This window comes from Tupaia chinensis, unplaced genomic scaffold, assembly GCF_000334495.1.
Source record: "Tupaia chinensis unplaced genomic scaffold, TupChi_1.0 Scaffold143921_1, whole genome shotgun sequence".
In the NCBI taxonomy this organism is placed as follows: domain Eukaryota; kingdom Metazoa; phylum Chordata; class Mammalia; order Scandentia; family Tupaiidae; genus Tupaia; species Tupaia belangeri.
In genome coordinates, this window is record NW_006203772.1 from 199233 (window position 1) to 220989 (window position 21757).

General features: G+C 58.0%; 1 protein-coding gene across 3 annotated transcripts; it reads left to right on the forward strand.

The window, feature by feature from the left end:
* Nucleotides 1–5697: 5697 nt before the first annotated feature.
* FOXN1 (forkhead box N1) lies at nt 5698–17706 on the forward strand. 3 transcript variants are annotated; one of them, XM_006165441.1, is made up of 8 exons: nt 5698–5820; nt 6099–6557; nt 8858–8971; nt 10731–10861; nt 12114–12210; nt 15414–15621; nt 15777–16268; nt 17390–17706. In XM_006165441.1, exons 1-8 carry the CDS (start codon nt 5698–5700, stop codon nt 17704–17706), a joined length of 1941 nt encoding a protein of 646 aa, XP_006165503.1. The 3 variants fall into 3 exon arrangements, with proteins under 3 accessions (XP_006165503.1, XP_006165504.1, XP_006165505.1); XM_006165442.1 differs by having other exon boundaries at nt 8861–8971; XM_006165443.1 differs by having other exon boundaries at nt 6102–6557.
* Nucleotides 17707–21757: the final 4051 nt, after the last annotated feature.

The following is a 21757-nucleotide window of genomic DNA, read 5'->3' on the forward strand; positions in this document are numbered from 1 at the left end:
TCCGACCCCCCCAACCCCCGCGTGCCTTATGCCTGCTGGTCCTCTGTGACTCAGAGGACAGACCTTCCCAAGGAAACTTCCCATTTCACCCCCCATCCACCTTCCAGATGTGAGCAGGGAGGCTGAGGTGTTCCTGAGATAGGCTGGGTAGCATAGTGGTTAAGCATGCTGGCTTTGAAGCCTGGATCTGAATCCTGGGGAGCAAAATTTACTAGTTGAGTGCCTTGAGCCAGTCAAGTGAACCTCTCTGAGCCTCAGTTTTCTGGTCTATAAAATGGGGATGCTAGTGCCTCCCCTCCTGGAGTATAACACCTGGCCCAGATGTTCCTGATCCCCTTGAGGATCCTCAGGGAGGCCGCTCCTGAGGCAGAGCAGGGCTGAGGTCGCCGCTGACAGCTCCGTGTAGCGCACACGCCTCCACAGGACCAGCAACTTTAGATGCAAGTGGGCCCAGAGCGTCATTTTCCTTATTTGAGAACTGAAGCACCAAGAGGGGAAGTGGCTCGTTCGAGGTCACACAACCAGCAGAGTGTCCCCTGCCCCAGCCCACAAATGGCACCTTGTGGCTGAGTCCTAAGGAGCTGGGGAAAGGCTCTCTGAGCAGTGGGGAGGTGTCGCTGGGTCGGAGGACACAGGACCACCTGTGGCGAGGACGCAGAGCAGGGGTGTGGCACTGACCCTTGCTGATCCCTCCTCAGGCTTTCTCACTCATCACCCTCCCCACTCATCAGAGGGCCATCCCTTTCATCCTCTGGCTCCATCCCCAGCCCTACATCCCACTCCCTGAGGACCATGGGAGGAGAAGTTCCGGGAGAGGGCAGTCAGAATGCCCCGCAGCAGCCTGCCCGATGTCCCACAGGTGGCATCCCCGGAACGCGTGTGTCTGTGGGCGTGGTCGGGGTTCTTAAGGCACAAGAATCAGGAGATGTGGTTTTTCATTTCAGCTGTGTGGCTCTAGACAGGTCATTTCCTTTCTGGACCTCAATCCCCCCCCCCCCCGGAAAATGGGATTGATGACCTTGTCCTGGTGCCAGTGGTGTGCTGGTTCACCAATCAGTCCTCAAAAAGAAAGAAGAAAGGAAGAAAGGAAGAAAGAAAGAAAGAAAGAAAGAAAGAAAGGAAGGAAGGAAGGAAGGAAGGAAGAAAGAAAGAAGAGAATGAAGGCTCTGATTTGTAGGGCTTGCCACTTCCCTGGGTAACTACGCTAGTCCTCCCACCACGGCCCATTTGGGCTACCGTCACTGGGAAGAAGGAGGTGCCATTGGCTCTCACACGCCCATAGGGCTGGCCCCAGCATACCACTGCCCACCATGCTCGGGCCCAGAAGTGGTGAAATGAGGTGATAGATACGAAAGTGCTCCCCAGGCGTGGAGCTGCCGTGGTGATCGCCCTCATCATGGCAGGGACCTGAGGGCACTGTCCACCATTGGGAGCGCTGGCCGCCAGCCCAGGAACAGAGCGGGCAGGAGATGTGGGAGCCCATACTCACCGAGAGATACAGCGCAGCTCCTGGGGTCTGAGAGGGCAAGAGAGCTGACTGCCCTCCCTGCACGGGCTCACTGATGTTTGCACACACACACACACACACGCACGTACACACACACATGCACACGCACACACCCCGTCATGCCCCCTGAAGCTGAAACAGATAGGACGAAGGTCAGACTTTAACCAAAGATTCCTTCTGAGTGCAGGGAGGCCTTCTGATGGATCCAAAGCAACTCCCTCCTTCCTGCCCCAAGTTCTGGGACTTTATACAAGCACAGGCTTTACTGCAGAGGAATGGCTGAAATGGCCTCTGAGGTCAGGGGGTCAAGAGGAGGGAAGTGTAACCTCTGCCAATGAGGGAGGATGATGAGACAAAGATGAAGGTGGAAGGGAGGAAAGGGCAGCCAAGGGGAGGTCCTTCTGTCCTTCCTCCCCCACCTCCAGAGCTCATGCCTTAAATTAGCTCTGTCCCCCTGGTAATTATTAATAATAGCTATCATTTATTGAGCACGTAATGCGTTATGCGTTAAGCTATTTACAAGCAATATTTCATCTAAGCCTCCAGAGAGGTACGTATTATTAGCCCTATTTTACAGATGAGAAAACTGAGGCCCAGGGAAGGAAGTTCATTAACTTGTCCAATCCAAACCCTTCAGTGACTGGGGTTCAAACCCAGTCCTGACTCCAGTTTGTCCAACTCAGGAGCTCTGCAGCTAGTCCGGAAGTGGGGGGTTGCCGTTCTTCTCCCCACAGTAAGCCCGCCCTGTACCAGGCAGGAACTCCCATATACACCAGTCGGAGGCCCTCTGCCCAACCCTGAGGCAGGAGGACCCTTCTGAATGCAGTTGGTGAGGGTCTCCTCTTTCCTGGGTTGCGTGAGCACTAAACCTCTTCTCTGGGCCTCATCTGTAGAATAGAGCTGTGGCGGGGTACGGGGGGGGATGAGGTGGGGTACCATGGTCACCGAATCGGAAGTCATCACTTTTAAAATCTGCCCAGAGGAGACCCTGGGCTAAGGACTCTTCCGACATCTGCATCCTCAATTCAAATCAAGAGGCAGGCCTCTGAATCTGTATCACTTCCCCTGTTCTAATCCCATCCCTGGAGGCTTGGAGGAAGTGGGGTGGTGGTTTGGGGCATGTAAGACATGGCTGTAAATGGAAGCCATTGTGGAAGCTCGGACAGACAGGACCTCAGCCAGGGCGATGGAGAACACCATAGGGAATAGGGGCTGGTGCAGGACGGGGTGAGCAGGGCCTTCCTGGGCAGGCAGAGCTGCTCAGAGAAGCCTTCTCGGGTCCACAGCTGCTCAGAAGCAAGGCTGAGGTCTGAGCCCTGGAGGCCAGGCTGGGTGAAAGCCAGGCAGGCTGGGAGGCGGGCAAGGGTTGCTGACAGCTGGGCTTGGGGTCAGCCAGTCTCTCCAGGGCTGCAGGCCTGAAGCAGCACGGCCCTCAGGTAACCGGCAGTCTGGGGTCAGAGGCCAGATGCGCGTGTGTGTCTGCAAGCATGTCCATGTGCTGGCCCCTTAGACACTTCAGCTCACTCAGTCCTCGCGATGACCCTGTGCGGGCGTCTGCATGGGCCCCATTTAGCAGATGGGCTAAGTGAGATAAGGAGTCACACCGTTTGTTCAGTCACACAGCCAGGAAGTGACAACCCTGGGGTTCGAACTCAGGTTGGCCCAAACCTGAACTCTTGCTCTTTTCATTTTTTCTGTTTACTTATTTCTTTCTTTCATGAGCAAGAAACAGAGACAGAGAGAGGTAACACCCCGCTAGGGTCTCGAAGCTGCAAACCACCTCCCGACAGCCATCCCGGTCATGGGCGCTTGTGTGCCCAGCATACTCAGGGAGGTCTCCAGGTGCAAACCTGGAACCTTCCCTGGTCGGTCAGCCGTGGGGAGTGTTGAGTTTACTGCTGCACCACCACGCAGTGCCCAAACCCTGGCTCTTAACCTCCACGCATCCCGGCCGCCAGAGGCGGGAGCGACCACCACCTCTAGGGTGTCGGAGTCCCAGATCTGGGGGAGGAACTGGAGCATGCCTTGGGAAGGTGCCAACCCCCCTACCACTTCCCTCTGGGCTGGGCTGGGCAGGCAGGCTCCGGCTGTCACTGAGGAGCTGTCCAGGGACAGGGGCCAGGCCAGGCGGTCATGCGGAGCAGAGATGGGCTGCCCTGCTCCTCAGGCCCCAGGCCTGCCCCACTGAGGTGTCCAGTTACGGCCAGCTCGCGCTTCCCTTGTCACGCCACATTTAGCACCGCGGAGTGAGCAGGCGCCACCGGGACATGGAGAAGGGGCGGTGGGGACTCTTGAAGGGGTGGGGGAGTCCCCCACCTGGACCCCAGCAACAGACTCCCCCGCCACTGATTCCCTGCGGGGCTTGGAGCACATCCCCACCCTGCTGCCCCGTCGCCCATTCTGTGAGACCTGTGAGACGGAGGGGATGGCTTACTCAGCAAGATGTACCGGCCTGGGCTGGCAGTGTGGGACCAGTGTGGCCACCCGTCCCTCCCAGAGCTCCCAGAGAGTGTCCTGGGAACCGAACCACTCCCTTCTCTGGCTTCCGGGGGCCTTGGGTAGAAAGAGTAAGTGTAAACCTCACACTTTTCTTGCTGCCCACCCCCCCCCCAGGTTATCCCACCCCAACTCTGATCCCAACCAAGGGAAGAAACCGTAAGGGGAGTGCAGACCCCAAAGTCAGCTCTGAGTCGGAACCCTGACTCGCTCAAGGACCAGCTGTGTGACTCGAGCAAGTCACATAACCCCCTGAGCCTCGGTTTCCTCCTCTGGAAAGTGGAGTTATAAAGTACCTCCCTCGGGAGTTTGTTCTGACAAACCAGTGAGCAAGGCTTCCAAGTCATTTCCACACTGGCCTGCCCAGAGTGGACCCTCAGCACGTGGTAGCTTCTCTCAGACCACTTGGGCACTGAGGAGTAAGTTCAAGAGGAGCTGCCCTTTGTCGGCGGTGAGGGAAGGCAAAGGGGTGAGGGTAGGAACAGTGACAGCCATAGCAGTCATGGTACGGGTAATGAGAACTGACGTGGATCAAGCACTAAGCGCTACGCATGGTTTCATTTGCTGCTCGCGATACTCCTGTGACAGGTCCTGTCGCTCTGCTTCGCAGATGTGATGCTGACGTGCAGAGTTTTGCTGACTAGGCTAGTAAGGAAGGCCTGAGCCTGACTTTGAGCCCTGAGCCCTCTTTTTTTTTTTTTTTAAGAATGATTTTATTTAACTTTATTTATTTATTTATTTGTTTATTTAAAGTTGACCAGAGAAGGACAGAGCAAGAGAAAGAGGGAAAGCAAGAAAGCAAGCCACCTGGTCCAGGACTTGAACAGTGGCCGGCCATGTGGGAGTCCAGCACCCTTAACCACCACGCCACCTGCCAGCCTAGCCCTGAGTCCTCTTAACCTCTCCATTGTTCTGGGGACTAGGTTCTTCTAGAATTCCAGAAGTCTGGGGGCCTGGTGGGAGGAAGGAGCCCTCAGAAATCGTCTGGGCTAAGTCTCTAGATTTGCCTGGGAAAACTGAAGCTCGGAAAAGGGCAGTGGCCTACATAAGGTCGTAGGTAAGAGACAGAATGAGGACGCAGGTGAAAACAGTGCTTGCCAAACACAGCACAGTGGGCTGGCGGCATCGGCAGGACCTGCCAGGACCTCTGGAGCCCCCAGGGGCACACTGTGGTCATGGAGCCAGGCTAAGGACCCAAGGGCCGCATCGCAGGCCAGACCTCTGCTGAGGGCTGGGTCACTTGCATCACGGGACTTGCTCTGGGCCTGAGCTGACCCCCCAGCTTCCCCTCCTCAGCATCTGCTCAGCCACTGACCAAAAACTGCCTCCCAGGTCGTCTAGGCTGGACCTTTGCTGTAGATTCAGGAGACCGACCTCGATGAGTCCGAGACGGTCACACCGGGAACCTGGGCCTTGGGGGTTCAGTCCTCCACAGCTGCAGTGCTCTAGAACAGCCTGGCCACCCTCCGAGGGCTCCTGCCTGGCCCGCTCCCTCTCCACCAGTGTCCTTTTTCTCTGTCCTCGTTGTCACTTTTCTCCTGCTTCTCTCAGTCTCTGTCTGAACGCTGGCTGGAGGCAGGGGCCCAGTCCAGGGCTGGGGTGGGAGTGGAAGTGGTGGATGTGGGGTTGGTCACCCCTGGACTCTGGTCCTCGCTCTCATCGCAGCCGGCTTTCTTCGAGGCCAGGACTGGGTGATGGTGTCGCTAGTCTCACCGCAATCTGACGTCACGCTGCCAGGCCCTGCCAGACTGGAGAGTGAGCCCCAAGGGGACCTCATGCAGGCACCGGGCCTCCCAGGCTCCCCTGCCCCACAGAGCGTAAGTACCTGGGCCTGGACGGGCAACAGGCAGACCAGCCCCCTCGCCCCACAGAGAATTCTGGGTTCTCCTAGAATTCAATCTTTGGTCTGGGGCTTCCCTGGGGCAGGGCTATGAAGCCCAATCAGGCTTGAGTCTCCAACGGGCAAATTATATCTCCATTCGCCATTTGGGGGCTCCCCAGAGCCCAGCCACAGGTCCCTTTACCCCAGCACAGAGCAGGCAGATGCCCAAGCCCGCTCCGACCCACACACACCCTCTGCCCCTCTGTCTCCCAGAAGCATGCCGGCTTCAGCTGCTCATCCTTTGTGCCTGATGGCCCTCCGGAGAGGGCACCCTCGCTGCCCCCACACAGCCCCAGCATTGCATCACCAGGACCCGAGCAAGTCCAGGGCCACTGCCCACCTGGTCCCGGCCCCTTCCGGCTCTCCCCCTCGGACAAGTACCCTGGCTTTGGCTTTGAAGATGGCCCAGCCAGCAGCCCCGGGCGCTTCCTCAAGGGCAGCCACGTGCCTTTCCACCCATACAAGCGGCATTTCCACGAGGACATCTTCCCTGAGTCCCAGACTGCCCTGGCCCTTGATGGGCACTCCTTTAAGACACCGGGGACGCTGGAGGCCTTCGAGGAGATCCCCGTGGATGTGGGGGAGGCCGAGGCCTTCCTGCCTGGCTTCACTGCAGAGGCCTGGTGCAACGGGCTTGCCTACCCCAGCCAGGAGCACGGCGCCCACATCCTGGTGAGTACCAGTGGCTGGTGGGCCTCTCACCTCCCAGGTTCCCGAGTCCTGCTTCCTGGCAGCTTAGAAAAAGTTCTCTGAGCTCAAACCCTGTGCTTCATTTTCTAGAACTCGAGACCAGTGTGCGCCAGGGAGAAAGCAAAGGCTGGGAGCGGGGCCTGCAGGTCAGCCGAGGAGGGATGCTGGCCTGGCCCGACATGGAGGGGGCAGGTGGGGGAGGCAGGTCAGGCTAAGGAAGCTGGCAGCTTCCCAGCGGGTCCTGAGTCAGGATTCCAGTGTGCGACTTCTCTCTGTTTGTTTAAGTGTCGAGAATCCTCAGCCAGCCTCCCCGCCCATATGTAAATGTGCGAAGAAAAACACATTCCAGAGGCCAAGAGAAAGGCTTAGGGCGGAGCCAGAGAGCACAGTGCACCCCTCCCCAGCACCGACCGAGGAATTGCAGAGGATTAAGTTTCTGAGAAGGCTCCATCTCCAGCCCATTTTTTTGCCCAGAGCAATCCTGGATGTATTCACAGAATACCTCAAAAACACCATGGAAGGTCATGTCCACATGACGTCCACAGCCCTGTCTCCAGGCTGTGTGTCTTTGGGCAAGTCACTTACCCTCAAGGAGCCTCATTGGAAAGGAAAGGCTGGCAGTCCCTGCCCCAAGGCGCCCACTCCCCACTCCTCAGCCCTGGTGACTGAGGGGGCTCGGCCTCAGCTCTGCCTGTTCCAGATGCCCACCCGCTTCCCTCATCTCTTGCTTGGCTCTACCTATTCCAGATGCCCACCCGCTTCCCTCATCTCTTGCTTTTTACGTAGGTCCCCATTCCAGCCCAGGCCACCTCAACAAAGGCCTGTTTCCCAGGCTTGGAAGGAAGATAGAGAAAGGGGCCGGGCACCTACTCAGTGTGGCCAAGAGAGGGCCTGCTGGGGCTCTTTGATGGCTTCCTCTCAGGTCCCTTGAACGTGACAGCAGCCACATAAAGTGACCACCATTCCAGCTTCTGTCTTCACGTGTCCACTCAGTACCAGCTCCTGGCCATTCTGCCTGGCACTTCCTTTCAGGGGCCTTATTTAATCCTCGCCGCCACCCTCCGGGAAGTCCCACCATCCCCACTTTGCAGATGAGCAAACTGAGGCTCAGGGCAGTCAAGTGACTTGCCCAAGGTATTCCCGGCCTGTGAGGCTCATGTTTAAGCCCACACCTTTACCCCTGCACAGTGGCGAAGAGCTGGGGCACAGAGACCCACAGCTAGCTGGTTGACTCTCTGGGTAACCTGGGGCTCCCCCTCTTTGGGCTCAGCCCCATCATTTGTCAAATGAAGGGCTTGGACACAGTGCTCTTGGCCCTTCCAGGCCTGAGATTCTGTGATTATGGTGATCTCTGCATCAGCCACCCCAGGGCACTCCCGGAAGAGGTCATAGCTGGTTTGCCAAGCTGGGCCCAGGTGCTGGTCTCCAAGGCCCCTGGGAACCCCGGGAAGAGTGGTCCCTCTCCTCCTGCACTTGCTCACCTCCTGCCCCACCTCAGAGTAGAGTGTACATCAGGCCAGGGGCTCAGTGTGGGCCTCACTACCAGAAGTCAGGCTGGTATCACCTCTGGAAGTCCCTGCTGGCCTCCTGCACCCAGGGTGAGAGGGTACAGAGGGCCTGTGCAGACCCGCGACGGGGCAGGCTCCCTGGAGCAAGGGCAGAGCTCTGCAATGGCTGGCCAGGAGGCAGAGCAGAGAGGACTCACCAGCCCCATCTGGGGAGCCTGCTGGGCTTTGCAGAAGAAGAAACAGCAGGGACCTGGAGGCCGCAAAGGGACCAGCCTCCCTAGCTACCTCTCCTGTGCTCCTCACCACAGCTCAGGGGGGATTCCGGAGCTGAGGCCTCTTCCAGGTGTGGTTTGCACACCCCCTTCTCGCCCCACCTCTGAGAGGCCGGGGATTCCGAGCCAGCGATCAGGCCCTGGTCCCCTCAGCCAGGCTGGGTGAGAGGGGTTGGGTCCTGCGGCTGGTGCTACTCCACGTGCGACCCTGTGCGGCCTCAGTGTGACTACTTTGGATAAGCCCCCTCCAGCCTCAGTCTCTGGCCTGCAGTGAGTTGGGGGTAGGGAGTACTATCTTGCCAGCCCCGATCCCTCCACTAAGTGGCGTGGAGTTGCTGAGTTCCCTTGGGAACACCCCTGCCTTTCTCTGTTCTCTGTTCATCCTCCAGAAATAAGCTTTGGGGGATGCAAAGTAGGGATTGTTCTTTGTAAGGGTTAGGACACAGGAAGGAGGGTAAGAGGAAAAACAATGGACCAGCCTAGTCACTGCTCTCTCTTCCAGCAGGGGTCAGAGGTGAAGGTCAAGCCCCCAGCTCTGGAGAGTGGCCCTGGGATGTACTGCTACCAGCCTCCCCTGCAGCACATGTACTGCCCCTCCCAGCCCCCCTTCCACCAGGTGGGTCCGGGGCAAGTGAGCGTGCGTCTCTGGGTTTCGGGATGTTCTGGGTGTGTGGGGGCCGCGTGTGTAGGTGTGTCTGTGAGCACGTGTGCACACCTGCATGGGCAGCCGAAGGCAGCAGGGTCCTGAACCTCAGGCTGGGCCACCCGGGGTAGGAGACAGTGGTTAATAGGGGACAGACAATTGTCTTCCTCTAGGGGTGGGCAGAACTCATCAGTCCCTGGCAGGGCCTAAGGTGTCTCAAGCCAGGGAGTGGGGCTGAGATAAGGCAGGGCCACAGCGGGAACCAAAACGAGAGGGGGAAGAGAGCCACCCCAAACAGCAACGGCGGGGCCACCATTGGGGGGTGGTGATGGGACACAGTAGGCTGCACGGGACAGAGAACATGGGCACACTTCTTGGTCGGTCACCATCCCACCGTGTGACTGTGAGCCCAAACTTCCTCTTAGCCCAGAGAAGGTGCGCCCCAGGTGTGAGGTCAGGGCGCCTTCCCACCTGGAGGGCTCCAAGTCCCCACCATGTGTGGCCCTTCCCCCTTCTCGCCCCACCTCACTGCCCAGCTGTAGCTCCTCCCCAAAGCCCAGGATGCCAGGTAATTGCCCCACACCGGCAGGGGATGGAGGTTTTTAAAAAGAGAAAGAAAAGAGCCCAGAGCAGCCAGACAGCTCCCAGGAGTCGCCGGGCAAGACGGAGCAAGTGGCTGCCCAGCGCCCGGCTGCCTGGCACTGAGACGGGCCCTGCCTGTGGAGCAGGTTCTACTCCCAGCTCCTTGGCATTGGCCCTGATCTTGGTCAAGCCAGGGAGACGGGGGGCGGGGGGTCCTAGGCAGCCTGCTAGTGGGGGAGGGAGGATGGAGAGAAGCAGGAGGATCAGGAGGGGCTCATCCCTGCCACCAGAGGCCGGGCGAGGGTGGCCGCAGCTCTCCTGAGGCTTGCCCCCGATCCAGGTGAACGTGCCCCCGAGGCAGTCCCTGCCAGGGACTGAGCCACAGCGGGACCACGGGGCCACCAGACCTTAAATGGCCTCACCAGGTCTGGCCCTGCTTTGAAGCCCTTTGCAGTCTGCACCCCGTCCCTGAACAAAATGGCCGCACCCAGGGCTTTATGGAGCCTGCAGAGGGTGACTCAGGCACTAAGTGTCTCTCGGGTGACCTGGAAAGAGCCTTCAGCCTGGAGCAGCTGGGGGAGTCAGAGTCTCCTACCCCTTCCCCCATAAAACACCATCCCTGGCACCACAGCCACTCCCTGCGCCGTAAAACCACCTCCTACCCCCACCTGCCCACCACCATGACCAGGCCTTTCAAAGAGCCACTGAAACTCATAAAAGGTGGCAGTGCCCAGCGAACGCCCAGGCTGGACATCCCACTTCCGGCCCAGCTGCTCCAGGCTGAAGGTGCTTCTAGGTCTGGAGCACCAGCCTGGAAGGGTGCAGGGGCCAAGGGCCACCTCACCCCTCTCCACTCTCCTGAGTTGGAGCTAGGCCCCTCACATCGCTGTGGCAACCAGAGAGCCCAAAGGGCTGTGTGTGTGAGGAAGGCGCGGGAGGGAGGGAGTCCAGAGGACTCTGAGATCCTGAAGGCCCTCAGATGTCCACGCCCTTGGCCAACCCCTCACAGAGCTCTCCCACGGGGAAGGGGCCCATGGCCAGGAAGGGAAGACTCTGGCCTCAGCTCCTTCTCAGGTTGTGAAGGGGGAGGGGAGCACCCCTCTGGAAAGGCTGGGTACCATGGCAATCACTGCCCCTTTGACCTCTGCAGTACTCGCCAGGTGGCGGCAGCTACCCTGTGCCCTACCTGGGCTCCTCACATTATCCGTACCAGCGGATCGCACCCCAGGCCGGCACCGATGGGCACCAGCCTCTCTTCCCAAAGCCCATCTACTCCTACAGGTACATCTTCCAGCCCTGCATAGAAGGAGGAGGGGTAAGAGAGGCCCTGGGGAAATGGAGGCATGGAACCCTCAGGGTATGGGGTGATGGCAGAGGTAGAAGTCATACCCAAGGCTTCCAAAAGATACTGGAGAGAGGGTTCCTGCACGGGGACAGGGATAGCCTGGACCTCCTTCCTTCTGATCTGCCTAACCCTGAGAAATCAGGTCTACGGCTCAGCTAGGCAGAAGCTGGCACCCTGGGGTGAGCCTGCTAAGGTCTAACTTCCAGGGGCCCAGGAACTAGGGCTGAGAATTGAGGGGGGATGCTCGCTGCCTTCCCCTTCCTCCCCAGGTACAGAGAGAAGCCCCAGTCCAAAGCTCTGCTAGAATTAAGTGAGGAATGAGGACACAGATGTGAGTCGGTTTTCCACCATCTGCCTGACCTGCTGGGAGCTCTCTGGGGCTGGGGTGTTAAGTGCCAGCTCCCCAGGCTGTCCAAGAGATTCTTCCATCTGTCCTTCCATTCAGCCATCCAATAGTGACATGTGACCCATGTTAGTAGGCCCCAGGATGAGGTCAGGCCACCAGCTAAGTGAGCTCAGGGGAAGGCAGAGGAACTTAAACGCGGAGAAGGTAGGGAGGCAGGACGAGGCACAGGAAGGAGCACACGCAGGCCCTGGAGCCCAGCAGAACTGGGTTCCAGATCAGCCTCTGGAATTTACCAGCTGTGAAACCTCAAGTAAGTTACTTAATCTCTCGGAGCCTCTGTTTATTCATCTGTTTTAAAAAAAAAAAATTAGGGGGCATCAATTCAGGCTGGTGGGAGGATTAAGGAGGAGAGTCGAGATACTGCACCTGGCACCTTGCAGGGTTCGAGAAAGCTTAGTTCCCTCTGTATCATCCAGCATTCATGCAACTGGCCGAGGACTGGCTGGTGATGACCCCTTCCGTTTAATGAGTGCCGTCTATGTGCCAGACAGCTCCTTTAATCCTTACAACTCTGAGGTAGCTATTACTTTTTTCCCTTCAAAGGCTCAGAGAGGTTAAGGCACTCACCCAAGGTCACACAGTTAGTAAGTGGTTAAGCCCAGCAACCAGATCTCTCAGATTCCTTAAGACCCTTGTATATCTGTAGTTCCTGACTTCAGGAGACACTTTCTCCTCCCCTTTCAACCTAGCCTCGTAGTGCCTCTTACCAGCGGTATGAGGGATCTGGGAGAGCCAGGACCTGGTCACAGGTTCCGACTCTCAGGAGCTTTCTCTGTCTTCAGCATCCTCATCTTCATGGCCCTTAAGAACAGTAAAACTGGGAGCCTTCCCGTCAGCGAGATCTACAATTTCATGACGGAGCATTTTCCTTACTTCAAGGTGAGCCCAAGATCCACCCCACCCCACCACCCCCAAGTCCTGAACAAGCCAGGCCTTTCTGGAGCTGAAGGACTCAGCCAGAGGTGAGAGAGGGCTAGAAGAAAAGCCAGGAGAAGGCGGGCCCCCAACGCGCTTTTCCTTGTATCTACCTCAGAAGGCCAGAGCCCCTAAAGAAAGGTATCCGGGGGGGATTGGAGAGTGGAAGCTGCCCACCTGCGCTTCTGCAGGGCAGGGTGCACAGGTCTGTCCAGAGAGGCTTCAGAAAGAACCCCGTCCCCAAGAGAGGCCAGAAAGCTGGGGAAGAGTGGAAGACAGTTCCCACCCTGCCCAGGATGCTATGGGGCTGGAGGCATTTGGGTGGGAGCTGGTCAGCCAAGGCGACATGGGATGCTGGATTGAAGAACCCATTGCCTTGCGGGGCGAGATAAGATCTCCTCTGTGGGCGGCAGGCTCAGCTGCAGTTATGCCAGAAAGCGGGTGTGGGCTTTGGTCTTTGAGAGTCCAGGGAACGTGCGCTCCTCTCTTCCCCACCCCGTGTGCAGATCCATCTTCCTGGACGCTTTGCCCAACTCCCCTCCTAGAGACATAACAGGTGCCCTTCTTCCCAGGAGGGGAAACATCAGAGAGAGTGAGCCATACGCCCCAGGTCACACAGCAGGTGGAGTCAGTTACGGGGTCAAGCTGTTAGGCACCCACTTCTGCTCGATGCATATCCCAGGCCCTCCAACACAGACCTCTCCTCCTGGGGTGGGTGCAAGGGGGAGCAGAGCCTGTATGTGAGGAGACTGACCCAGGGCTGTGATCTCAGCTGCTCCCTGGGCCGAGGGCATGAGGGGGCCAGGGAATGCAGAATGCAGCTCCGCCTGCCACCTGCCTCCGCCGTCTGCTCAGCCGTCCTGTCTGGGGGTAATTTGAGGCTGAAGTCCACACAAGCGTGTACTTGCCGAGCTGCCATCCGACGGGGAGTGGGCAATAGGGTTCGAGTGGTCTGGCCAGGAATGGAAAAGCGTGTTGATCCACCAGGAGTTCCGGAAGGGAGATGGGTCAGGGAGAGTGGTCTCTGGGGTTCAAGAAACATTAAAGCCTTATCCAGGCTCCATCATACTCCAGCAGGCCAGGGCCCAGACTGTCCCTAACCCCTAAAGTTTATAGGGGGTCCTCCAGGGCTTTCAGGGACCAGGCCAGGCAGAGGGGCTCTACCCCATTCCCCTCAGCCTTCCCACCCTGCCAACTCCCTGCCTGCCCCCTCCTGCCGGCCCCTCCCTGCATCTCATCTTCCTGGCTTAATTATTTTCCCTGGGAGCCGTGTAATCCCAGTTTTATGGGACTGAAGAGTGAAGAGGTCTAGCAGCTTTTTTTTTTTTTTCCTTCGGTCTAGTTGTTGTTCTTAGCTGGTTGCGTCATTCCCTCACTCCCGAGCTTGCATTGACTTCAGAGAGGAAGCATCTGCAAGCATGGGACGGGCCCCAGGTGGTGGGCAGGTGCTGAGCTCAGGGACAGAGCTAGAGTCTGGGCTCTGTCACTGCCTCCTTATGCCAGCCATTGCTCCTCTGGGCCTCAGTTTCCCAATCTGTAAAATGGTCCGGTTAGACCAACTGGCACCTAGGTTCCTTCCAACTCTGACCCACCTAAGAAATTAGCTCAAAGATCCCCACTTGTCGTTCAAAGGCCATTTTTCTGGGCAAGGATGAAGTGGACGCCGGTGTGGACAGCACTCATGGCCAAGGTTGCTGATGTGGGCGTCCCGTAGCCCCATGAGTCAGGGATGTGGGACTGGGGAAGTGTCCTGCCACTGGACATAATTGTTAGTGCTGACCATCCCTCTCCTAAACAGGAAGTGGCTGGGGTGGGGGCTGCCTGGCATCCGAAGTTGCAGATTTATGGGATCATAAAAGGCCCCAGTGCCCATTAACGCTGCCCATGGGGTGGCATAGCCCTGACTCCTAGTGGGAACTGGAGAGACTGGTGTAGGAGTCAAAGCTGCATCTCCTGTTGGCTGGTCTGGTGGCTTCAGAATCCCCCTGGTGACCCTGGGAGCCTCGGGGATCATCTCAACCAGTCCCCTGCCCCAAGCCACCAGCCTCAAGAAAGGCTCCTGCAGCTCCTACCCGCCACATGCAGGGACGCTGGCATCAGGGCCTGGTTTCGCAGGGAGTGATTCAGCTGCGCTGTTCCCTGGGGCCAGTGAGCCAAGGAGGAGGGAGCAGCCAGTCCTCATTAAGCAGAAACTTGGGGCTGAGAAGGAGAGGGACCCAGGGATGAGCACAAGGGAGCCCCACCAGCCAGGGAAGTGCTCAGCCCACAGCCAGCCCTCACTGGGCTCCGTGCTGTCACAGAGCGTGGAACAAAAATGGAGGGGGAGGGCGGGGACCCGCTGGCACCCCCGCCACCACCTCTCACCCAACTGAGTCAGCCTAATGGTTTTTACAACCCTCCCTGGGCACAATTACTGCACTGGTGGCATGACCGGGCCTCCTAATGGGTGTTTATTCTTGTTGGCACGAGCACCCCCTGCCTGAGGGCTGACCTCCCCACCAGGACCCGCCCCCGGGCACGCTCATGCGAACACTCACACCCACACACTCATACAATCTTGGACACCCACACACATCCCAGAGAGACTTTCTCACATCAGCCATCTTCAGGGACATATCCATCCGCACACTCAGAGAAATTCACAGACCTGTACCCAGGAGACGCCCGCACCACTCCACTCACCGGAACCCAGATACACACACAGATGCGTGACCCATGCACACGCCCCAGCCCTCGCCAGCCCCGCCCATCTTTCTTTTCTCCCGAGTTTCCCCCAAGGGGATGAGGTCGACAGGACAGGAACATTCTGCAGCCTCGCCTACTCCCCTCTGTGTTGGGGACCCTCTGCATGGAGGCCTAAGCACAGGCCTGGAGACCCCGTGGGTGGGCCAGGAGGTCTCTGTGGCGCTCACCAGCTCTCCACAACTCACCTCGACAGGCCTCTGAAGGACAGGGCAGGGATGTGGGTAGGACAGAGACAGATTTTAGCTGAAAATAACTTATGGTCAAGGCTCTCGTTTACCGTCAGCTGGGTGCTGAGGACAAGCCCCAGAGCAGGTGGCAGTTCTGTGTCCAGAGGGGGCACAGACGGTTCCAGAGCCCTGACCTGGAGCCAGCTCTGGCTGCTTGACCCTGGCCTGAATTCCTGCCTTGCTCCACTCCGGCAGACGGCACCCGATGGCTGGAAGAATTCTGTCCGCCACAACTTATCCCTCAACAAGTGTTTTGAGAAAGTGGAGAACAAATCAGGAAGCTCCTCTCGCAAGGGCTGCCTCTGGGCCCTCAATCCGGCCAAGATCGACAAGATGCAGGAGGAGCTGCAGAAGTGGAAGAGGAAAGACCCCATTGCCGTGCGAAAAAGCATGGCCAAGCCAGGTGAGGCTGCTGGGCCGTGCACAGGGAAGGGGTAGGGGGACGCCATGAGCCTCAGAGAGAGCCAGCAAGCGAGGAGAAGGCCTTGGCGGGTCCCGAGGTGGGAGGGCTGAGGAGGAGGAGGTCTCACGGTGTTCCTTCTCTCTTGGGCCTTTCAGAAGAACTGGACAGCCTTATTGGAGACAAGAGGGAGAAGCTGGGCTCCCCGCTGCTGGGCTGTGCGCCGCCTGGGCTGGCAGGCTCGGGCCCCATCCGGCCCCTGGCACCCCCAGCTGGGCTCGCTCAGCCACTACACTCACTCCAACCTGCTCCGGGCCCTATTCCAGTCAAGAACCCTCTACAGGACCTACTTGGGGGGCACACGCCCGCCTGCTATGGGCAGACATACCCACACCTCTCACCAGGCCTGGCTCCTCCTGGACCCCCACAGCCGTTGTTCCCGCAGCCAGATGGGCACCTTGAGCTGCGGGCCCAGCCTGGTACCCCCCAGGACTCACCTGTGCCTGCCCACACCCCACCCAGCCACAGTGCCAAGCTGCTGGCTGAGCCGTCCCCAGCCAGGACTGTGCATGACACCCTGCTGCCGGATGGAGACCTCGGTACTGACCTGGATGCCATCAACCCCTCTCTCACCGACTTTGACTTCCAGGGTGAGCTGGGGGAGGGGAAGGGGAGGTGACGGGACTGGAGGGCACACCTGGCCGTGTGGCCCAGCCTTTCTACTTCTCCAGGCTGCGGCCTGCTAGCTGCCCGGCTTCTGGTCAGCTGAAGCAGAGAAAGGCCGAGCAGGTGGGGGTGTGGAGCTTCCTGCCTGCCCCTGCCATCCGGCGCACAGCTGAAGAGCAATGTCTCTGAGCCCATCCCCATCCTCCTGTGCCCCGAACATGTGCCAATGAGCTGCATGAACACAGCACTCTCAGCTGGGAAGGCTGGGACAGGCTGGATGTTCCGTTTCGGATTTGACTGTGAGTGACTGACAGTCTGAGCGTTCCCAGAAGCTGTGCACTTGACCACAGTTGACATTGTAAATGCCCTGGAGAGAGGCCCTCCCTCGGAAGGAATGGGAGACCTCAGAGTGGGCACTTCCAGCAGAAATTTGGGGTGAGAAGTCCAGGCAAAGGTCCTCCATCTCTGACTGTGGCCAAATGTACCCATCCTCATGAACACTCCAGGGCACCCCCCAGGCCTGGAACTGGCCACGGGAGGCTTGAAAGGAGGTGCTGGGACCAGCAGTTAGTGTAATGGCTATGTTGCTGGACTCCCATGTCGATTGGGTTTGAGTCCCGGGCCTGGTGGCTTAAACTCACGCCGGGCGCATGTGCGTGCGTGCCTAAGATCCCGAGAGGAGAATGGAGGAGAAGGGATTGTGGTGTGACCATCCCCCCTGGGGGGTGATTTCTCGCTTTCTGTCTCTATGTCTCTCTCTGTCTTTCTGGTGAGCACACGCACCCTATAGCAAAAAACTCTCAAAAAAAAGAAAGGAGGTGCTGACCCAGACCCCAGGTGGCTCTCAAATCGTTGACCCTTTCAAATGCCCCTTCCCCCCAGAAAGAGCCACAGAGTTCACCTGGCTCTGTGGCTTTCAGGCTAGACTCCCTTGGGGGAAGAGTCTGTGGTCCGGTAGCAGCCTGGGTCACACGGCTAGCGCCAGGGCCGCTCTCAGTGTTGCCTCAAGCCTGCTCTCTGCAGCCTGTAAGAGACTTGAGTTGGGGGACAGGCAGGGCTCCTCTGGTGCCTCCTGGTGACACCTGTTCTCTCCTCCCTCAACTAGGAAACCTGTGGGAACAGTTGAAGGACGACAGCTTGGCCCTCGACCCCCTGGTACTGGTGACCTCGTCCCCGACGTCATCTTCGATGCCACCACCCCCACCCCCGCCCCATTGCTTTCCCCTGGGGCCCTGTCTGGCAGAGGGCAACGGGGCCGGTGACTTGGCACCGCCGGGCAGCGGGGGCTCCGGGGCACTGGGCGACCTGCACCTCACCACCCTCTACTCGGCCTTCATGGAGCTGGAGCCCACGCCCCCCACGGCTCCTGCAGGCCCCGCCGTGTACCTCAGCCCCAGCTCCAAGCCCATGGCCCTGGCCTGAGCTGTGCCAGCATGAGCTCCAGCCTTCGCCCGGTCTGGAAGTCCCGGTTGGCCGCCCACATCGGGCCCACCTTAAAGGTCAAGGAAGGAAAACACTACCTGTCCCCTATGCCACTAAGCCAACTTGTTTGTCTGCTGGCAGCCAGGGGGTAGGGGACGCCGCCCAGGATGCTGCCCTCACACATTTCTGCCACCTGGCGGTCCAGCGCCTCACTCAGGGCCCCTGAAGAGCCAGTGTCTGCGCAAGGAGAAAGTGCACTGTCCCTCGCTCGCTCTCAGCACGCGTGAGCCCTCGTGCACGTGCACACACACCTTACACCCGTGGGGGTCAGCGTACGCCACACAGACCTGACTTTGTTTCTGGGGCAGCTGAGTGCCGAAGGCTTTGGCCCCCAGAAGCCCAGGCCCCATGCCAGGTCAAAAGTCCTCTGGGAACCCAATTCCATGCTGTGTGGGCCTAGCCTCCTCCAGGCATCTTTTTTCCCAGAAGCCCCCAGTATTTATTTCCCATCTTCATCCCCAACAGCACAGCAGGGAGGAGAGAGCTTCTGCCTGACTGTCTGTGGACCTCCGGGGAACTGCTGCTTAGCAGTGCCCGCTCTGGCAGGCTCTGTCCATCCCCAGCATACCCTCTCATATGCTCCCTCTAGCCTCCCCCAGGGTGACACACAAGGAGGGGTGACATCCACCTCGGGACCAAACTGAGCCCAATTCCAGCACAAAGTGTTGGGAAAAGCCCTTGCCCTCGGAAACTTGAATGTGTCCTCTTCTCCCAGTCCCAGGTGCAAGAAGGACCCCTCCTGGTCGCCACAGTCTTCTTCTCTAGAAAGTTCATGTAGTTTAGGTCCCAGCTTACTAGTTACGTCCAACTGTCTCAGACAGCCTGGGCATTCAGAAAGGGAAGCCTGGCACAGGCTGGTGAGAGCACCCTGACCCTTTCTCAATGGCCCAGCAGGCCCAGGAAGCCCAGGGATGTCCCTGGAACTAAAGGAGGATGGCCCAGGAGCTCTCCAGGCCTACCCAAGAGCCCAGTCCTCTCTAAGTGGGAGCCTCAGCCTACCCTGGGTCTGAGGTGACAAGAACCTCCAGGGGTTGGCCCCTGGCTCATATGAGGCACGAGCAGATCCTCCATGGCCTGCCGTTGTCCCCTGCCCTGGAACAATAAAGCGAGTGCCTTGTGGTCTTGACTATGGACACTTTATTTCTGGGCCACCCCAGTTTGGGCAGAAAGGGCAGGCCACACTGAGTGCAGAGGTCCTGGGCCTGTGATGTGGCTCCCACCCTGACCCAGAACTGAAGTCTGCCCATCTGAACCGTGAGGAATCTGGTCTTTCTGACCAGGCTGGGGAGGCTGAGGGAGAAGGTGGCAGGGCCTCTGTCCAGAACTTCCAGAGGGATACGAGGGGAGAGGCTCAGAGGAAGGGAGACCACACCCTCCCACACACACCCCTTCCTACTGAGACGACCTCCTCCCACCTGTACCCTCCCGTCATCTCCTCTTCCAAGAAGGGCCCACGGACTTGTCGGGACTGTGCCTTCCTGCCTCTCGTCTGTCCCCAGCTGGGAGAGACACCAAGTCACTTTAGGGCTCTGGATTCTGCAAGTGGCAAGAATGGAGCATCGCCTGGTGCTGGCCCTGTGTGGGGCTCTCTGGGGGACAGGCGCTCACTCGATCCCACTTCAGACTCGCCCCCGGGTTCCACCTCCTGGATGGCTGTCACCAAAGGCAGCTGCCGCAGAAGCAATCCGCGACTTTCTCAAGAGGGATGGGGCAGAAGTGGGAGCTGGGCACAGACATGGACCTCAGGCCATAGGTGAGGCTTCCACTTAGAAAGTTCTTCTGGGGAGCCAGCCAACACCCACCTGCCGCGAGAGGGTAGCTGTGCAAGAGATCCCATAAGAGAACCCCGCCCTCCAGTGCCCTCCCTCCCAGAGGCCGTAAGGCTGGGTGTGGGGCTAGATGGCTGTGCTGGGGTTGGGAGTGGGGGAAGACGTGGTCAGATGGTGCACCCAAAGGAAGCCCCACCTGCCCCAGCCTGGCCCTGGCCCTGGCCCTTGGCTCTCTGCCAAGCCCCCACGCGATGCTGCGCTCCAGCTCCGCCCAGCCCTGGGCTTGCGTCTTGATGCCCAGGCCTCCAAGGACAGGGCGAGTGTTTCCTGGGAGAACTTTGCTGGCACTGACTTGCCCCAGATCCTCAGAGCCTGAGAGCTCAGGTGAATCGTCCGAGACGGCACCTACCAGGTGAGCAGAGGCCATTTCATTCAGGAAGCCCTCGGCCAGGCTGGTCCTGTGGGCTTCTTTGCACACCTGTTAGCTGGCCCCAGCACAGGGCGGACAGATGGCAAGCAGATACGACTTTAGGCCTAGTCTGTGTGTACATATTTATTCCACGACTGAGGGAGACAGGTAGGGTGACAGAGAGACACCGCGTCCAGCAGGGTCCTGATGCTGCGGCCCACCCCCAGCTTCAGTCAGCCCCAGACCGTGGTCACCTGTGTGCCCAGCACACGCAGGGAGGTCTCTGGATGTGAGCACAAAAGCTTCCCAGTGGGTCAGCCTCACAGCACGTCACATTTTACCTCTGCGCCACCGTCTGCCCTGGGTCCAGTGTTCATTTGTAGTCAGACTGGCCCTCAGATTAAACACCAAGCCGCAGCTTCAACCTGAAATGAGCCCCACTCAATGGGTTCCCGCTCCTATGCTGCCCCCTGCTGGCCTCTTCACACCTGTGTTCAGCAGAGCAACCATCCAAATGGATGGGATCTGTTAAGTTCCGCATTTTGGGAGAATGAACCCTTAATGTTCAGAGATCCTAACCATGAGACTTCTGAAACTGATTAGCATCTACAGGTCCATGAGCGTCAATGAAAGAAAAAAGCCTTCATATTCACTCATCTCTACCTGAAATTTAGTATTTCTCTCAATTATAAATGTCTGCAACAAATCACAATACTTCAAGTACTGCCCATGACTTTGTCATTAGAAATCACAAATCAGGGCTGGCTCCATGGTTAGGAAGTCAGATCTCACACAGCCAACCATGTGGTTCAAATCCCAGGCCCAGTGGTTTGAAAACCAAGCCGGATGCATGTGTGTCCCTGTCCAAAATCCCAAGAGGATGGGGAAATGGAGGAGGAACTGATGGCTGCCCACACCTCATCAGGGAATGCTTTCTCCCTCGCTAGTGTGTGCACCTCTGGTAAAAAGAAAAAAAAAGTTTTATATTGTGTTATAGGTATGTAGAATGCACACAAGGAAATTTCAAAAAGTTTGTGAAAAAAATGGAATTGGGGCAAGCAGATGGCATAGTGGTTATGTCACTGGACTCCCACATGGCTGACTGCAGTTGGAATCCCAGACCCAGTGACTTGAAAATCACACCAGGCAGGGACCAGCTGATGGCGTAATGGCTATGTCACTGGACTCCCATGTAGTCGACCGTGGTTTGAGTCCCGGATGCAGTGGCTTACATTCACACCAGGTGCGTGTGTGTGTGTGTGCCCAAGATCCCGAGAGGAGGATGGAGGAGAAGGGGTTGTGGTGTGGCCATCCTCCCTGGGGCTTTCTATCTCTCTGTCTCTCTCTGTCTTTCTGGCAAGACGAACCCTAAACCAAAAAATTTTTCTTAAAAAAAAAAAAAAAATAGAAAAGAAAACCACACCAGGCAAATGTGCCCAAGATGCCAGGAGGAGAATGAAGGAGAAGGGATTGTGGCGTAGCCATCTCCCCTGAGGAGAGTTCTCACTTTCTCACTGCTTCTGTTTCTGTCTCTGGCAAGCATATATGTCCTATGACAAAACCTCTTTTTTAAAAAATGGAATTAAAGCGCAATTTTTTTTAATCTTTTTTTTTTTTTTTAGAGGTTTTTGCCATAGGGCGCATGCGCTCGCCTGACAGAGACAGAAAGACAGAAAGTGAGAAATCACCCCCCAGGGGGGATGGCCACGCCACAATCCCTTCTCCTCCATTCTCCTCTCGGGATTTTGGGCACTCATGCACATGCTCCCGATGTGAGTTTTAAGTCACCAGGTCCGGGACGCGAACCGCGGTC